Source organism: Pristiophorus japonicus, chromosome 3 (assembly GCF_044704955.1).
Source record: "Pristiophorus japonicus isolate sPriJap1 chromosome 3, sPriJap1.hap1, whole genome shotgun sequence".
Lineage (NCBI taxonomy): Eukaryota > Metazoa > Chordata > Chondrichthyes > Pristiophoridae > Pristiophorus > Pristiophorus japonicus.
The window spans coordinates 12065378-12084152 of NC_091979.1; the positions used below are offsets into that span (position 1 = coordinate 12065378).

General features: G+C 57.8%; 1 protein-coding gene across 1 annotated transcript in view; it reads left to right on the forward strand.

Moving 5' to 3' along the window:
• LOC139256810 (SPRY domain-containing protein 3-like) overlaps positions 1-18775 on the forward strand; it is a 1568464-nt gene that overhangs the window by 301816 nt on the left and 1247873 nt on the right. The window contains exon 4 of the mRNA XM_070874320.1: positions 2290-2434. Within this exon, the coding sequence (XP_070730421.1) occupies positions 2290-2434 (145 nt within the window). The remainder of the gene's footprint in view (positions 1-2289; positions 2435-18775) is intronic.

The window sequence follows — 18775 nt, forward strand, 5'->3', positions numbered from 1 at the left end:
AGGACTGTCATATGAGGAGAGACTGGATCAACTGGGCCTGTATTCACTGGAGTTTAGAAGGATGAAAAGGGATCTCATAGAAACATATAAGATTCTGACGGGACTGGACAGGTTAGATGAGGGAAGAATGTTCCCGATGATGGGGAAGTCCAGAACCAGGGGACATAGTCTTAGGATAAGGGGTAGGCCATTTAGGACTGAGATGACGAGGAACTTCTTCACTCAGAGAGTTGTTAACCTGTGGAATTCCCTGCCGCAGAGAGTTGTTGATGCCAGTTCATTGGATATATTCAAGAGGGAGTTAGAAATGGCCCTTACGGCTTAGGGGATCAAGGGGTCTGGAGAGAAAGCAGGAAAGGGGTACTGAGGGAATGATCAGCCATGATCTTATTGAATGGCGATGCAGGCTCGAAGTGCCGAATGGCCTTCTCCTGCACCTATTTTCTATGTTTCTATGTTTCTTCCCAAAGCCTTTCCACCATCTACAAGGCACAAGTCAGGAGTGTGATGGAACACTCTCCACTTGCCTGGATGAGTGCAGCTCCAACAACACTGAAGAAGCTCGACACCATCCAGGACAAAGCAGCCCGCTTGATGGGCACGCTACCCACCACCTTCAACACTCTCTCCCTCCACCACCGGCGCCCCCTGGCTGCAGTGTGCACCATCTACAAGATGCACTGCAGCAACTCGCCAAGGCTTCTTCGGCAGCACCTCCCAAACCCGCCACCTCTACCACCTAGAAGGACAAGGGCAGCAGGTCCATGGGAACACCACCACCTCCACGTTCCCCCTCCCAGTCACACACCATCCTGACTTGGGAATATATCGGCCGTTCCTTCATCGTCGCTGGGTCACAATCCTGGAACTCCCTCCCTAACAGCACTGTGGGAGCACCTTCACCACACGGACTGCAGCGGTTCAAGAAGGCGGCTCACCACCACCTTCTCAAGGGGCAATTAGGGATGGGCAATAAATGCCGGCCTGGCCAGCGACGCCCACATCCCAGGAACAAATTTTGTAAAACCCCTGAACAGGCGACAGAAAGCCTGCCTCCTCCATATCACGCACAAATTCTTCCCCTGCTCCACTTGGAACAATTTAAACTCTCTAGAAATATTGTTAATGCGCACGTCTCTAATCTGTCTACAAATTTCATCATTATTTTCCTTTGTTTGCTGTTTTATAATATATGTGTTACAAATGTTGCTGGACCAGTATTTATTGCCCATCCCTTGTCGCCCGCAGGGATTTGGGAGCAAACCAAGAGCGTGATTGGACTTGCGTTTCGGTGCCGCCCTTCACAACCTCAGGACGTACATTTTGAAGTGTAGTCACTGCTGTATTGCAGAAATGCAGCAGCCAATTGCACACAGCAAGCTCCCACACAAAACAAACTGATAATGAGCAGATAAACTGCTTTATTGATATTGTTTGAGGGACACATATTGGCCAGGACATTGTCATGGGTTAATTTCCACTCAAGAAACTTCAGCCAAACGTTAGACCGACACTTTCAGGGCAGTACTGAGGGAGCGGCGCACTGTCGGAGGGGCAGTACTGAGGGAGTGCCGCACTGTCGAAGGGGCAGTACTGAGGGAGTGCCGCACTGTCGGAGGGGCAGTACTGAGGGAGTGCCGCACTGTCGGAGGGGCAGTACTGAGGGAGTGCCGCACTGTCGGAGGGGCAGTACTGAGGGAGTGCCGCACTGTCGGAGGGGCAGTACTGAGGGAGTGCCGCACTGTTGGAGGGGCAGTACTGAGGGAGCGCCGCACTGTCGGAGGGGCAGTACTGAGGGAGTGCCGCACTGTCGGAGGGGCAGTCCTGAGGGAGCGCCGCACTGTCGGAGGGGCAGTACTGAGGGAGTGCCGCACTGTCGGAGGGGCAGTCCTGAGGGAGCGCCGCACTGTCGGAGGGGCAGTACTGAGGGAGCGCCACACTGTCAGGGGGGGCGTATTTTGGATGAGACATTAAACCGAGGCACCGTCTGCTCTTTCCGGTGGATGTAACGTCTCATCTGAAAGATAGCACCTCCGACAGTGCGGCGCTCCCTCAGCACTGACCCTCCGACAGTGCGTCGCTCCTTCAGTACTGCACTGAAGTATAAGCCTGGATTTACGTGCTCAAGTTTCTGGAGTCGGATTTGATTGGTTATAAAGTGCTTACGGATATCCTGAGATAGTTAAAGGTGCGATATAAATTCTATCTTTTTTGGACAACTTGGCACTGGTGGTCAGACAGTGTGTCTGGAGAAAGGTGATGTATTTTCACGGACTGTCTGGTTTGCAGGTTGTACAGTGGGCATGGAGTGGGACAGCAAGTGGCTCCCAAATGTCACACCGGAGACAGGATCGGCTGTGGATCGAAGGAGAGCGGTGCCGGACAGGAGCTCCCAAACATCACCAGCCTCTTCTTCACCCGCAACGGGAAGGAGGTAGGGCCAGGACTGTCACGCAGATCTCGGGGAAGGATTCTCGGAGAAAGTCATGCAAAGCAGAGTCCACAGTTCCAGTTCCACCCAACAAGGTGGACCCGTACCCCAGTGAGAGTCAGTGTATGTGGAACTGTACCCCAGTGAGAGTCAGTGTGTGTGGGACCCATACCCCAGTGAGAGTCAGTGTGTGTGGGACTGTACCCCAGTGAGAGTCAGTGTGTGTGGGACTGTACCCCAATGAGAGTCAGTGTGTGTGGAACTGTACCCCAGTGAGAGTCAGTGTGTGTGGGACTGTACCCCAGTGAGAGTCAGTGTGTGTGGGACTGTACCCCAGTGAGAGTCAGTGTGTGTGGGACCCGTACCCCAGTGAGAGTCAGTGTGTGTGGGACTGTACCCCAGTGAGAGTCAGTGTATGTGGGACCCGTACCCCAGTGAGAGTCAGTGTGTGTGGGACTGTACCCCAGTGAGAGTCAGTGTGTGTGGGACTGTACCCCAGTGAGAGTCAGTGTGTGTGGAACTGTACCCCAGTGAGAGTCAGTGTGTGTGGGACTGTACCCCAGTGAGAGTCAGTGTGTGTGGGACTGTACCCCAGTGAGAGTCAGTGTGTGTGGAACTGTACCCAAGTGAGAGTCAGGGTATGTGGGACTGTACCCCAGTGAGAGTCAGTGTGTGTGGGACTGTACCCAAGTGAGAGTCAGTGTGTGTGGAACTGTACCCAAGTGAGAGTCAGGGTATGTGGGACTGTACCCCAGTGAGAGTCAGTGTGTGTGGAACTGTACCCCAGTGAGAGTCAGTGTGTGTGGAACTGTACCCCAGTGAGAGTCAGTGTGTGTGGAACTGTACCCCAGTGAGAGTCAGTGTGTGTGGGACTGTACCCCAGTGAGAGTCAGGGTATGTGGGACTGTACCCCAGTGAGAGTCAGTGTGTGTGGAACTGTACCCCAGTGAGAGTCAGTGTGTGTGGGACTGTACCCCAGTGTAGGTCAGTGGGGATAGGGAAGTGGAGGTATAGTGGGAATATTGGTTGAGGTGGAGCGGATGACGATTGTGGGCTGGGATGCGATATTTGTTTTTACAATTAATTCGCAATGGTTGTTTTGGAGTTGTTGTTGGTATGTTCTAACGAAGCATTGTTTTTTGGACGACGATGTATTGATGTTTGTGTAATTGTGTGCAGTGTTTATTGACACCATTGCATCAGGCTGGAGGTGGTGCGTCACTGATTGCAAGCAGATTTTTAAAAGTCGGTTCACGGACTCCCAGGCTGCCTGTAATTTCTGTGGTCTGGAGGAGTCCGTGTTCCACGTGTATGTACAGTGTGTGAGGTTGCAGCCCCTATCCCATTATTTGAAGGGGCTGCTCCTCAAATTCTGCCCGCACTTCAGTCCCACACTCCTGATCTTTGGGCACCCTGTGCGGAGGGGAGCGGGCAGGTCAGAAGGCCTCCTCGTAGGACTGCTCCTGGACACGGCCAAGGGGGCCATCAGCCGGTCCAGGCAGCAGGCGGTTGAGGGGGTTGTTCAGCACGACTGCCTGCCTCTCTTCCGCGGTTACATCCAAGCCAGGGTGTCCCTGGAGATGGAGCACGCAGTGTCCACCAGTAGGCTCGCGGCCTTCCGCGAGAGGTGGGCGCTGGAGGGACTGGAGTGGGTTATCTCCCCCGGGAACAGGATTTTAATTTAATTTTAGGTTTCGTTAAAGTTTAAAATTGTTAATATGTGGGTTCTACTGCCCTTGACAAAAAGGGGCATTCGATTTAATTTTCAACAAAATAACTGTCTGAACTGCAGCAACACAAGACCAAAGACAGTTTTAGTCTCCTTACCTAAGGAAGGATATACTTGCCATTGAGGGAGTGCAGCGAAGGTTCACCAGACTGATTCCTGGGATGGGGGGATTGTCCTATGAGGAGAGATTAAATAGATTAGGCCTATATTCTCTAGAGTTTAGAAGAATGAGAGGTGATCTCAGTGAAACATACACAATTCTTACAGGGCTTGACAGGGTAGATGCAGGGAGGATGTTTCCCCCCCGGGGGGCTGGGGAGTCTAGAACCAGGGGTCACACAGTCTCAGGATAAGGGGTCGGCCATTTAGGACTGAGATGAGGAGGAATTTCTTCACTCAGAGGGTGGTGAATCTTTGGAATTCCCTGCCCCAGAGGGCTGTGGAGGCTCAGTCCTTGAGTATATTCAAGGCAGAGATCGATAGATTTTTGGAGTCTCGGGGATATGGGGGGGGAGAACTGCGTACCCGCCGCAGTTGGGGCAATAATCTGGGCCCAACGGTAATTTTAGCACCTTCAAAGAGTTTGCCTGCGCCCTGTATTCTGTGGAATTGGGCGATGAGCAGACTGCAGGAGATTAGGGGATAAATCAATCGTTGCACACTATCCGTGGGGTCACTAACGGAAATACCGGCGTTAAATTTAATCCACCCATCGCGCACGCGCCGATCTTCAATTGCGATCTTGGGAAAAGCAGAGAAGGTGGTTGATCCTGGGGATGAGGGGGTTGACTTGTGAGGAAAGGTTGAGTAGGTTGGGCCTCTTCTCATTAGCGTTCAGAAGAATGAGAGGTCTCCTAACTTGAGGAAGGACATTCTTGCTATTGAGGGAGTGCAGCGAAGGTTCACCAGACTGATTCCCCGGGATGGCGGGACTGACCTATCAAGAAAGACTGGATCAACTGGGCTTGTATTCACTGGAGTTCAGAAGAATGAGAGGGGACCTCACAGAAACGTTTAAAATTCTGACGGGTTTAGACAGGTTAGATGCAGGAAGAATGTTCCCGATGTTGGGGCAGTCCAGAACCAGGGGTCACAGTCTAAGGATAAGGGGTAAGCCATTTAGGACCGAGATGAGGAGAAACTTCTTCACCCAGAGAGTGGTGAACCTGTGGAATTCTCGACCTCAGAAAGTTGTTGAGGCTAATTCACTAAATATATTCAAAAAGGAGTTAGATGTAGTCCTTACTACTCGGGGGGGATTAAGGGGTATGGCGAGAAAGCAGGAAAGGGGTATTGAAGTTGCATGATCAGTCATGAACTCATTGAATGGTGGTGCAGGCTCGAAGGGCCGAATGGCCAACTCCTGCACCTATTTTCGATGTTTCTATGTTTCTATGATCTTATCGAAATGTATAAGATTATGAGGGGTCTTGACAAGGTGGATGCAGAGAGGATGTTTCCACTGATGGGAGAGACTATAACTCGGGGGCATAATCTTAGAATAAGGAGCCAGGCATTTAAAACTGAGATGAGGAAGAATTTCTTCTCTCTGAGGGTTGTAAATCTGTGGAATTCGCTGCCTCAGAGAGCTGTGGAAGCTGGGACATTGAATAAATTTAACAGAAATAGACAGTTTCTTAACCGATAAGGGAATAAGGGGTTATGGGGAGCGGGCAGGGAAGTGGAGCTGAGTCCATGATCGGATCAGCCATGATCTTATTGAATGGCGGAGCAGGCTCGAGGGGCCGTATGACCTACTCCTGACCCTATTTCTTATGTTCTTAAATGCACAGCATAGTAACGCACCCATTTTCCCCCCCGTACGGTTCTGTCTGTCTGCCACTGCAACCTGGGAGGCTCACGCACCGTGCTGTGTGTAAACGTTGTCCCGACTGTGACCTCCCAGGGAAGCGTTTCCTCGTCCCTGTAAGTAGCCGCCAGTTACCGACTCTGCCAGCCTGGACCCACTGTTTCTCCAGACGGTGTTATTGGTGGGCGCTCAATGAGGCGCCGCACCGAATTTACCGACCGGGGCGCGGGATGGGCGTTGCACCAGGAATACGTCGGGATCGGAGCGATCGTCAGCAGCCAGGCGCTAACGGTGAGCTGCGAATGAATTTTACATCGGGGCACTGAAACGTTGCACACCCGCTCGCTGAGCTCCAACGCTCACATTAACGCCCCCTCTGGGCACTAACTGAGGCGTGAGACAAGCAGAAATCCAGCCGCCGGGTTAATGCGGGAGAGTGGAGTTTAGGTCGGTGATCAGCCGCGATCTCATCGAATGGCAGAGCAGGCTCGAGGGGCCGAATGGCCGACTCCTGCTCCTAATTCTTCTGTTCTTCTGTTGTTAACCTGCAGCGACATCTCCCGATAAAAGCTGGGGGATTTGTGCAGCCGTGAGTGAAGGATCGTTCCAGATGTACATAACGCCAATCCCAGTCGCTTACAGCAGGGTGGACATTGGCCAAAGATCTCTGTCTGGCCGGGGACAGTGAGGTCACTGTCTTCAGTCAATTCTGTGAGCAGCAGGAGGCTGTGTGACCTGGAGTGCCAGGGCCATTTGCTGGTTGAGTGTCGGACCTTACACACCATGGGGGAAGGGCGACAGCTTTCAGTGCAAGTGCTGGGAGAGCTGGGCACTGGGCTGGGCACTGGGAGAGCTGGGCACTGGGAGAGCTGGGCACTGGGAGAGCTGGGCACTGGGAGGGCTGGACACTGGGAGAGCTGGGCACTGGGAGAGCTGGGCACTGGGAGAGCTGGGCACTGGGCTGGACACTGGGAGAGCTGGGCACTGAGCTGGACACTGGGAGAGCTGGGCACTGGGAGTGCTGGATACTGGGAGAGCTGGACACTGGGAGAGCTGGACACTGGGAGAGCTGGACACTGGGAGAGCTGGTCACTGAGCTGGCCCCTGGGAGAGCTGGCCCCTGGGAGAGCTGGACACTGGGAGAGCTGGGCATTGGGCTGGACATTGGGAGAGCTGGGCACTGGGAGAGCTGGGCACTGGGAGAGCTGGACACTGGGAGAGCTGGTCACTGAGCTGGCCCCTGGGAGAGCTGGCCCCTGGGAGAGCCGGACACTGGGAGAGCTGGACACTGGGCTGGACACTGGTTGAGCTGGGCACTGGGAGAGCTGGGCACTGGGAGAGCTGGACATTGGGAGAGCTGGACACTGGGAGAGCTGGGCACTGGGAGAGCTGGACACTGGGCTGGACACTGGTTGAGCAGGGCACTGGGAGAGCTGGGCACTGGGCTGGACACTTGGAGAGCTGAACATTGGGAGAGCTGGACACTGGGAGAGCTGGACACTGGGCGAGCCGATTGGGGTAGTGCACAATAGGGAGAATGAAAACATAGCCTGTGAAGGTAGATAAAGACAGAAGCCAGGACAGAGAGAGCAGGAGAAGGAACAGAAAATGACACAGAGGGCAGAGGATGTACAGGGTGGGCACAATTATTATATGGATGGCGGTTGTCCATCTCGTGTCGGCGGTGGCTCAGTGGGCAGCAACCTCGCCTCTGAGTCACAGGTCGTGGGTTCAAGTCACACTCCAGGGACCTGAGCACATAATCCAGGCTGACACTCCCAGTGCAGTGCTGAGGGAGCGCCGCACTGTCAGAGGGGCAGTACTGAGGGAGCGCCGCACTGTCGGAGGGGCAGTACTGAGGGAACACTGCACTGTCGGAGGGGCAGTGCTGAGGGAGCGCCGCACTGTCAGAGGGGCAGTACTGAGGGAGCACCGCACTGTCAGAGGGGCAGTACTGAGGGAGCGCCGCACTGTCGGAGGGGCAGTACTGAGGGAGTGCTGCACTGTCGGAGGGTCAGTACTCAGAGAGCGCTGCACTGTCAGAGGGGCAGTACTGAGGGAGTGCTGCACTGTCGGAGGGGCAGTACTGAGGGAGCGCCGCACTGTCGGAGGGGCAGTACTGAGGGAGCGCCGCACTGTCGGAGGGGTAGTACTGAGGGAGTGCTGCACTGTCGGAGGGTCAGTACTCAGAGAGTGCTGCACTGTCAGAGGGGCAGTACTGAGGGAGTGCTGCACTGTCGGAGGGGCAGTACTGAGGGAGCGCCGCACTGTCAGAGGGGCAGTACTGAGGGAGTGCTGCACTGTCGGAGGAGCAGTACTGAGGGAGCGCCGCACTGTCGGAGGGCCAGTACTGAGGGAGTGCTGCACTGTCGGAGGGGCAACATTCCGACAGTGGAACTATTTCGAAGAAGAGCAGGGGGAGTTCTCCCCGGTGTCCTGGGGCCAATACTTATTCCTCAACCAACAGACGATCTGGCTCATTATGACATTGCTGTTTGTGGGAACTTGCTGTGCGCAAACTGACTGCTGCGTTGCCTACATTACCACGGAGGATAGACTGTACAAGTACCTCACGGGCTGCAAACCTTCGGGACGTCCTGCGGTGGTGACAGGCACTGCAGAAATGCAAGTGTTTCTTTGTAATGTGTTTAGAATGGCAGGCCTTGTCACCATGACAACACGTGCACACCAAGCACGGCACGCACAGAGCTCCTTTAATTGGCCGAGATTTTACAATTGGAACCTTTTTATTCTCAGTCATTGTGACAGCCAAAGCCTGTGTTGTTTCGATCCAACAACTATTTATTTTGGGGCTGAATTCCCCCCGCTCCCCGAGCCTCTGGTCCTGTGCTCTCACTCGCTGCCAATGTTGACGAAGATTTATGATTTGCTTTGACAACGAATGTCTTCCAGAGCTCCTCCGGGAACCAGTCTGCCCTGACTGCCTGGTTTGGAGCTTCCCCCATTGCCTCCTCTTGTTCTCGTGGTGTACACTCGCCAGATCTAAACACCGAGCTCCCTGGGTACGTTGCTGGACCAGTAAAACAAAGACTTGCATTTATATAGCGCCTTTCAATGACCACCGGACGTCCCAAAGTGCTGTGCAGCCAATGAAGTATTTTTGGAGTGAAGTCACTGCTGTAATGTGGGAAACGCGGCAGCCAATTTGCGCACAGCAAACTCCCAGATGACCCAGATAATCTATTTTTCGTGATGTTGATTGCGGGATAAATATTGGCCCCAGGACATCGAGGATAACTCCCCTGCTCTTCTTCAAAATAGTGCCCTGGGATCTTTTACGTCCATTTCAGAGAACAGACAGGGAGGGGCCTCGGTTTAAACATCTCTTCCGAAAGACGGCAGCTCCGACAGTGCAGCGCTCGCTCAGTACTGCCCCTCCGACAGTGCGGCGCTCCCTCAGTACTGCCCCTCCGACAGTGCGGTGCTCGCTCAATACTGCCCCTCCGACAGTGCGGCGCTCCCTCAGTACTGCCCCTCCGACAGTGCGGCGCTCCCTCAGTACTGCCCCTCCGACAGTGCGGCGCTCCCTCAGTACTGCCCCTCCGACAGTGCGGCGCTCCCTCAGTACTGCCCCTCCGACAGTGCGGCGCTCCCTCAGTACTGCCCCTCCGACAGTGCGGTGCTCCCTCAGTACTGCCCCTCCGACAGTGTGACGCTCCCTCAGTACTGCCCCTCCGACAGTGCGGCACTCCCTCAGTACTGCCCCTCCGACAGTGCGGTGCTCGCTCAATACTGCCCCTCCGACAGTGCGGCGCTCCCTCAGTACTGCCCCTCCGACAGTGCGGCGCTCCCTCAGTACTGCCCCTCCGACAGTGAGGCAGTCCCTCAGTACTGCCCCTCCGACAGTGCGGCGCTCCCTCAGTACTGCCCCTCCGACAGTGCGGCGCTCCCTCAGTACTGCCCCTCCGACAGTGAGGCAGTCCCTCAGTACTGCCCCTCCGACAGTGCGGCGCTCCCTCAGTACTGCCCCTCCGACAGTGCGGCGCTCCCTCAGTACCGCTCCTCAGACAGTGCGGCGCTCCCTCAGTACTGCCCCTCCGACAGTGCGGCGCTCCCTCAGCACTGCCCCTCCGACAGTGCGCCGCTCCCTCAGTACTACACTGATAGTGTCAGCCTAGATTTTTGTGCTCAAGTTCCTGGAGTGGGACTTGAACCCACGACCTTGTGACTCAGAGGCGAGGGTGCTGCCCACTGAACCGCCGCTGACAAGTAATCCAGAGACATGAGTTCATATCCCACCACAGCATCTGGAGGAATTTCAATTCAGTTAATTAAATAAATCCTGAATGAAAAGCCAGTGTCAGTAATGGTGACCATGAAACTACTGCATTGTCGTAAAAACCCATCGGGGTCACTAATGTCCTTTCGGGAAGGAAATCTGCCGCCCTTACCCGGTCTGGCCTATATGTGACTCCAGACCCACAGCAATGTGGTCAACTCTTAAGCGCCCTCTGAAATAGCCTTGCGAAACACTCAGGTGTATCAAACCTCTGTAACAAATACAGCTTTGGGAACACCTTCATCATCATCATAGGCAGTCCTTCGATATCGAGGAAGACTTGCTTCCACTCTAAAAATTGGTCCTTAGGTGACTGAACAGTCCAATATGAGAACCACAGTCCCTGTCACAGGTGGGACAGACAGTGGTTGGAGGAAAGGGTGGGTGGGACTGGTTTGCCGCACGCTCCTTCCGCTGCCTGCACTTGGTTTCTGCGCGCTCTCGGCGACGAGACTCGAGGAGCTCAGCGCCCTCCCGGATGCACTTCCTCCACTGAGGGCGGTCTTTGGCCAGGGACTCCCAGGTGTCGGTGGGGGATGTTGCACATTATCAGGGAGGCTTTGAGGGTGTCCCTGTAACGTTTCCTCTGCCCACCTTTGGCTCGTTTGCCGTGAAGGAGTTCCGAGTCGAGCGCTTGCTTTGGGAGTTTCGTGTCGGGCATGCGGACAATGTGGCCCGCCCAGCGGAGCTCATCAAGTGGGGTCAGTGCTTCAATGCTGAGGATGTTGGCCTGGTCGAGGTCGCTAATGCTGTCCTCCCAGGGGATTTGCAGGATCTTGCGGAGACATTGCTGGTGATATTTCTCCAGCGACTTGAGGTGTCGACTGTACATGGTCCATGCCCCTGAGCCATACAGGAGGGTGGGTATTATTACAGCCCTGTAGACCATGAGCTTCGTGGCAGATTTGAGGGCCTGGTCTTCGAACACTCTTTTCCTCAGGCGGCCGAAGGCTGCAATGGCGCACTGGAGGCAGTGTTGGACCTCGTCGTCGATGTCTGCCCCTGTTGATAGGAGGCTCGTGAGGTATGGAAAATGGTCCACGTTGCACCTTCACCACATGGACTGCAGCGGTTCAAGAAGGCGGCTCACCACCTTCTCAAGGGGCAATTAGGGATGGGCAATAAATGCCGGCCTGGCCAGCGACGCCCACATCCCAGGAACGAATAAAAAAATAAAAATCGAGTTTAAATTAGCAACATTTCTTGGGGTCATGAGAACGAAAGGTTAAATTTATTGCAAAATCTGTCTCTTGGCCTTTATGCTTGCCCAATTCTGCCTGGGTGCTATGAGGAGTCCGACAGATGTGTGTGTGGCTAAACGTTGGCCCGGCTCGCTCTCAGCAACAATTCTATTTCTGCTCTTTCAATATTCTCCATTTTACCGGAGCCCCCCCCCCCCTCCCCCCAAGCCAGGCTGTCCCTCACAGTTGCAATCAGGAAACTTCCCCAAGTCTATCCAAGCCCCCTCGCCTGTGGGCTAGGGTGACCACTTGGTCCCGTTATCCAGTGTAGTCCCTGGACGATGTCGTTGGGCAAAGAACGTCCTCAGAAGGGTCCCCGGTACGGCGCGCACGTGTCCAGGCAGAGCCACATTCTTCGGTTGGCAAGGAGTTGCATTTTAACTTCATTTTTGGATAAACTGCAAAAAATTAAATCTTTTGTTTCTTTAAATGCGAATGTACAGAAAGCCACCCCCCCACCACCGACCCACCCCCAGGGGTGGAGGCGGTTGGGGGTGGGGGCCGACTCGGGGCCTGTTCCCGTCCGGTTAGAGATCAGGAGCTGGCTGCACGGATGCGACGATGGCGGCCCTGCCTTCCCACAATGCAGTGCGGCGGAGAATCGGCCCTATCGATAGGTCGGGCCGCGCTGCACTCAAGGGGACCGAGACCCCTGACCCCCAGGGCATTGACAGGGTCGATGCTCAGAGAACGTTTCCCCTGGCTGGAGAGTGTAGAACCAGGTTTGCCAGTCTCAGTATAAGGCGTCGGCCATTTATGATTTAGCACAGAGATCTCCGTGTCTCCTGTCTCGAGATTTCACGCACCATCTGTGTGGGGGCGTGGGGGCACATTGCTGGAGACTATGATCACAACAAACAGCAACAACTTGCATTTATATAGCACCTTTCAACGTCTCATCCGAAATACAGCCACTCCGACAGTGCGGCACTCCCTCAGTACTGCCCCTCCGACAGTGCGGCGCTCCCTCAGTACTGCTCATCCGACAGTGCGGCGCTCCCTCAGTACTGCCCCTCCAACAGTGCAGCACTCCCTCAGTACTGCCCCTCTGACAGTGCGGCACTCCCTCAGTACCGCCCCTCTGACAGTGCAGCGCTCCCTCAGTACTGCCCCTCCGACAGTGCGCCGCTCCCTCAGTACTGCCTCTCCGACAGTGCGGCACTCCCTCAGTACTGCCCCTCTGACAGTGCGGCACTCCCTCAGTACCGCCTCTCCGACAGTGCGGCGCTCCCTCAGTACTGCCTCTCCGACAGTGCGGCACTCCCTCAGTACTGCCCCTCCGACAGTGCGGCGCTCCCTCAGTACTGCCTCTCCGACAGTGCGGCACTCCCTCAGTACTGCCCCTCTGACAGTGCGGCACTCCCTCAGTACCGCCTCTCCGACAGTGCGGCGCTCCCTCAGTACCGCCTCTCCGACAGTGCGCGCTCCCTCAGTACTGCCTCTCCGACAGTGCGGCACTCCCTCAGTACCACCCCTCTGACAGTGCAGCGCTCCCTCAGCACTGCACTGGGAGTGTGGGCATTGTTTATGTGATCCAATTTGTGGTGTGGGACTTGAAGCTCTGAGCTTGTGATTCGGGGGCGAGAGTGTTACCGATTTGAGAGAATTTTAACTTGATATTTCACGCATGTTGTGCCGATACATTATTGTGTTGAAGTAGCTCGCTCGTACATTTTGTACTGGGCAGCAGTTGCAGACTTGTCCCAACACGGCAAACCGCGTACAATTAACTGTAGCTTCACACAGGTGACGGCTGAGATGTGTTGAGTACTGCACCACAGCTTTGCAGAATCCAGTTACCCACATTAAAGACATCAGCTGCTTCATGCTTGAGTTCACCATTACAGGCCGCCCAACAATCCTCACCCTGTGTTGGGCTGGAGGCCGAGACAATCCATCTCCAAACCACAGCTGTGTTCCACTTAACTCCGTGAGCGCTGCACTCCGCTCTCCCGCCCAGATCCTCACAACCCGTCGCTCCCACTGTGCAGCTCGCCACCACAGGGTGTAATGGCGGCAATTAGCCGAGGTGCATTTAAGGGGAAGCTGGATAAACACATGAGGTTAGAAAGGATATGGTGATGGTGTGAGATGGAGAGGGTGTGGAGCATAAGCACTGTCGGAGGGGCAGTACTGAGGGAGCGCCGCACTGTCGGAGGGGCAGTACTGAGGGAGCGCCGCACTGTCGGAGGGGCAGTACTGAGGGAGCGCCGCACTGTCGGAGGGGCAGTACTGAGGGAGCGCCGCACTGTCGGAGGGGCAGTACTGAGGGAGCGCCGCACTGTCGGAGGGGCAGTACTGAGGGAGCGCCGCAATGTCGGAGGGGCAGTACTGAGGGAGCGCTGCACTGTTGGAGGGGCAGTACTGAGGGAGCGCTGCACTGTCGGAGGGGCAGTGCTGAGGGAGCGCCGCACTGTCGGAGGGTCAGTACTGAGGGAGCGCCGCACTGTCGGAGGGACAGTACTGAGCGAGTGCCGCACTGTCAGAGGGGCAGTACTGAGGGAGCGCTGCACGTTCGGAGGGGCAGTACTGAGGGAGTGGACCTGTATCTGTGCTGTAAATACTTTGTACCTTGGCTCGGATTCGAAGATGCTGCCCCTTATTTTCCAGTTTAAACAGTCACCCACTCCCACTGCCCCTCCCCCTACCCCTGCCCCTCTCCCTTTCCCTCACCCTCCACCTCTCACTCCCCCTTCTCCTGCCCCTCCTCCTCCCCCTCCGCCTCTCCTTCCCCTTCCTCCTCCCCCTCCCCCTCGCCCAACTCCTCTCAATCCCTTTCTTATGTTAAATACCTCTCTGTTGGATTCCCCCCATATTCTGCACCGTGATATCGGGGAGCGCAGCGTGAGGAGTTGTTACTTCCAGCCCGTCTGCAACACCATCCACCATTGCTCCTTCCTGTTGGAGGTGGGTCAATGAGCTGGAGCCACGGTCACTGCCGTAACCCCCCACACCCCCGTAAACACCCCCTCCCCCGTAAACACCCCCTCCCCCGTAAACACCCCCTCCCCCGTAACACCCCCTCCCCCGTAACACCCCCTCCCCCGTAAACACCCCCTCCCCGTAAACACCCCCTCCCCCGTAAACACCCCCTCCCCGTAAACACCCCCTCCCCCGTAAACACCCTCGCCCCGTAAACACCCCCTCCCCCGTAAACACCCCCTCCCCCGTAAACACCCCCTCCCCCGTAACACCCCCTCCCCCGTAAACACCCCCTCCCCCGTAACACCCCCTCCCCCGTAAACACCCCCTCCCCCGTAAACACCCCCTCCCCCGTAAACACCCCCTCCCCGTAAACACCCCCGCCCCGTAAACACCCCCGCCCCGTAAACACCCCCTCCCCGTAAACACCCCCTCCCCCGTAAACACCCCCTCCCCCGTAAACACCCCCTCCCCCGTAAACACGCCCCACCCCGTAAACACCCCCTCCCCCGTAAACACGCCCCACCCCGTAAACACCCCCTCCCCCGTAAACACCCCCTCCCCCGTAAACACCCCCTCCCCCGTAAACACCCCCTCCCCCGTAAACACCCCCTCCCCCGTAAACACCCCCGCCCCGTAAACACCCCCTCCCCGTAAACACCCCCTCCCCCGTAAACACCCCCGCCCCGTAAACACCCCCTCCCCGTAAACACCCCCTCCCCATAAACACCCCCTCCCCCGTAAACACCCCCTCCCCGTAAACACCCCCTCCCCCGTAAACACCCCCTCCCCCGTAAACACCCCCTCCCCCGTAAACATCCCCTCCCCATAAACACCCCCTCCCCCGTAAACACCCCCTCCCCCGTAAACACCCCCTCCCCCGTAAACACCCCCTCCCACGTAAACACCCCCTCCCCCGTAAACACCCCCTCCCCCGTAAACACCCCCTCCCCCGTAAACATCCCCTCCCCATAAACACCCCCTCCCCCGTAAACACCCCCTCCCCCGTAAACACCCCCTCCCCGTAAACACCCCCTCCCCCGTAAACACCCCCTCCCCCGTAAACACCCCCTCCCCCGTAAACACCCCCTCCCCCGTAAACACCCCCGCCCCGTAAACACCCCCTCCCCCGTAAACACCCCCTCCCCCGTAAACACCCCCTCCCCCGTAAACACCCCCTCCCCCGTAAACACCCCCTCCCCCGTAAACACCCCCTCCCCCGTAAACACCCCCTCCCCGTAAACACGCCCCACCCCGTAAACACCCCCTCCCACGTAAACACCCCCTCCCCGTAAACACGCCCCACCCCGTAAACACCCCCTCCCCCGTAAACACCCCCTCCCCCGTAACACCCCCTCCCACGTAAACACCCCCTCCCCCGTAACACCCCCTCCCACGTAAACACCCCCTCCCCCGTAAACACCCCCTCCCCCGTAAACACCCCCGCCCCGTAAACACCCCCTCCCCGTAAACACCCCCTCCCCCGTAAACACCCCCTCCCCGTAAACACCCCCTCCCCGTAAACACCCCCACCCCGTAAACACCCCCTCCCCGTAAACACCCCCTCCCCCGTAAACACCCCCTCCCCCGTAAACACCCCCTCCCCGTAAACACGCCCTCCCACGTAAACACCCCCGCCCCGTAAACACCCCCTCCCCCGTAAACACGCCCCACCCCGTAAACACGCCCCACCCCGTAAACACCCCCTCCCCCGTAAACACCCCCTCCCCCGTAAACACCCTCGCCCCGTAAACACCCCCGCCCCGTAAACACCCCCTCCCACGTAAACACCTCCTCCCCCGTAAACACCCCCTCCCACGTAAACACCTCCTCCCCCGTAAACACCCCCTCCCCCGTAAACACCCCCTCCCCCGTAACACCCCCTCCCCGTAAACACGCCCCACCCCGTAAACACCCCCTCCCCCGTAAACACCCCCTCCCCCGTAAACACCCCCGCCCCCGTAACACCCCCTCCCCGTAAACACGCCCCACCCCGTAAACACCCCCTCCCCCGTAAACACCCTCGCCCCGTAAACACCCCCGCCCCGTAAACACCCCCTCCCCCGTAAACACCCCCTCCCACGTAAACACCCCCTCCCCCGTAAACACCCCCTCCCCCGTAAACACCCCCGCCCCGTAAACACCCCCTCCCCGTAAACACCCCCGCCCCGTAAACACCCCCTCCCCCGTAAACACCCCCTCCCCGTAAACACCCCCTCCCCCGTAAACACCCCCTCCCCCGTAAACACCCCCTCCCCCGTAACACCCCCTCCCCCGTAAACACGCCCCACCCCGTAAACACCCCCTCCCCCGTAAACACCCCCTCCCCCGTAAACACCCCCTCCCCCGTAAACACCCCCTCCCCCGTAACACCCCCTCCCCCGTAACACCCCCTCCCCCGTAAACACCCCCTCCCCCGTAAACACCCCCTCCCCCGTAAACACCCCCTCCCCGTAAACACCCCCTCCCCCGTAAACACCCCCTCCCCCGTAAACACCCCCTCCCACGTAAACACCCCCTCCCCCGTAAACACCCCCTCCCCATAAACACCCCCTCCCCCGTAAACACCCCCGCCCCGTAAACACCCCCTCCCCGTAAACACCCCCTCCCCCGTAAACACCCCCTCCCCCGTAACACCCCCTCCCCGTAAACACGCCCCACCCCGTAAACACCCCCTCCCCCGTAAACACCCCCTCCCCCGTAAACACCCCCTCCCCCGTAACACCCCCTCCCCCGTAAACACCCCCTCCCCCGTAAACACCCCCTCCCCCGTAACACCCCCTCCCCCGTAAACACCCCCTCCCCCGTAAACACCCCCTCCCCCGTAACACCCCCGCCCCGTAAACACCCCCGCCCCGTAAACACCCCCGCCCCGTAAACACCCCCTCCCCGTAAACACCCTCGCCCCGTAAACACCCCCGCCCCGTAAACACGCCCCACCCCGTAAACACCCCCTCCCCCGTAAACACCCCCGCCCCCGTAACACCCCCTCCCCCGTAAACACCCCCTCCCCCGTAAACACCCCCTCCCCGTAAACACCCTCGCCCCGTAAACACGCCCCACCCCGTAAACACCCCCTCCCCCGTAAACACCCCCGCCCCGTAAACACCCCCGCCCCGTAAACACGCCCCACCCCGTAAACACCCCCTCCCACGTAAACACCCCCTCCCCCGTAAACACCCCCTCCCCCGTAACACCCCCTCCCCCGTAAACACCCCCTCCCCCGTAAACACCCTCGCCCCGTAAACACCCTCGCCCCGTAAACACGCCCCACCCCGTAAACACCCCCTCCCCCGTAAACACCCCCTCCCCCGTAAACACCCCCTCCCCCGTAAACACCCCCTCCCCGTAAACACCCCCTCCCCCGTAAACACCCCCGCCCCGTAAACACGCCCCACCCCGTAAACACGTCCCACCCCGTAAACACCCCCTCCCCCGTAAACACCCCCGCCCCGTAAACACCCCCTCCCCATAAACACCCCCTCCCCCGTAAACACCCCCTCCCCCGTAAACACCCCCTCCCCCGTAACACCCCTTCCCCCGTAAACCCTCACTCCCCCGTAAACACCCCTCCCCCGTAAGCACGCCCCACCCCGTAAACACCCCCTCCCCGTAAACACCCCCTCCCCCGTAAACACCCCCTCCCCCGTAACACCCCCTCCCCGTATCACCCCCTCCCCCTTAAACACGCCCCTCCCCGTAAACACCCCCTCCCCTGTAAACACCCCTCCCCGCAAACACCCCTCCCCCGTAAACCCTCACTCCCCCGTAAAGCCTCACTCCCCGTAAACACTCCTCCCCGTAAACACCCCTCCCCGTAAACCCCCCCTCCCCGGTAAACCCCCCCTCCCCCGTAAACACCCCCTCCCCCGTAAACCCCCCCTCCCCCGTAAACACCCCCTCCCCCGTAAACCCCCCCTCCCCCGTAAACCCCCCCTCCCCCGTAACCCCCCCTCCCCCGTAAACAGCCCTCTCCCGTAAACACCCCCTCCCCCGTAAACAACCCGTCCCCCATAAATTCCCCTCCCCCGTAAACCCTCCCTCCCAAACATCTGCTCCCCCTTAAACACCCCCCCTGTAAACACCCCCTCCCCGTAAACCCCCCCCATAACCCCCCACCCCGTTAACACCCCATCCCCCGTAACCCCCCCGTAAACCCCCACCCCCCGTTAACCCCCTCCACCGTAAACACTCCTCCCCCGTAACCGGCCCCTCCCCGTAAACCCCCTCCGCGTAAACCCCCCTCCCCCATAACCCCACCTGTAAATCCCCCCTCCACTGTAAACTCTCCCTCCCCAGTAAAGCCCCCTCCCCCGTAAACCCCCCTCCCCCGTTAACCCCC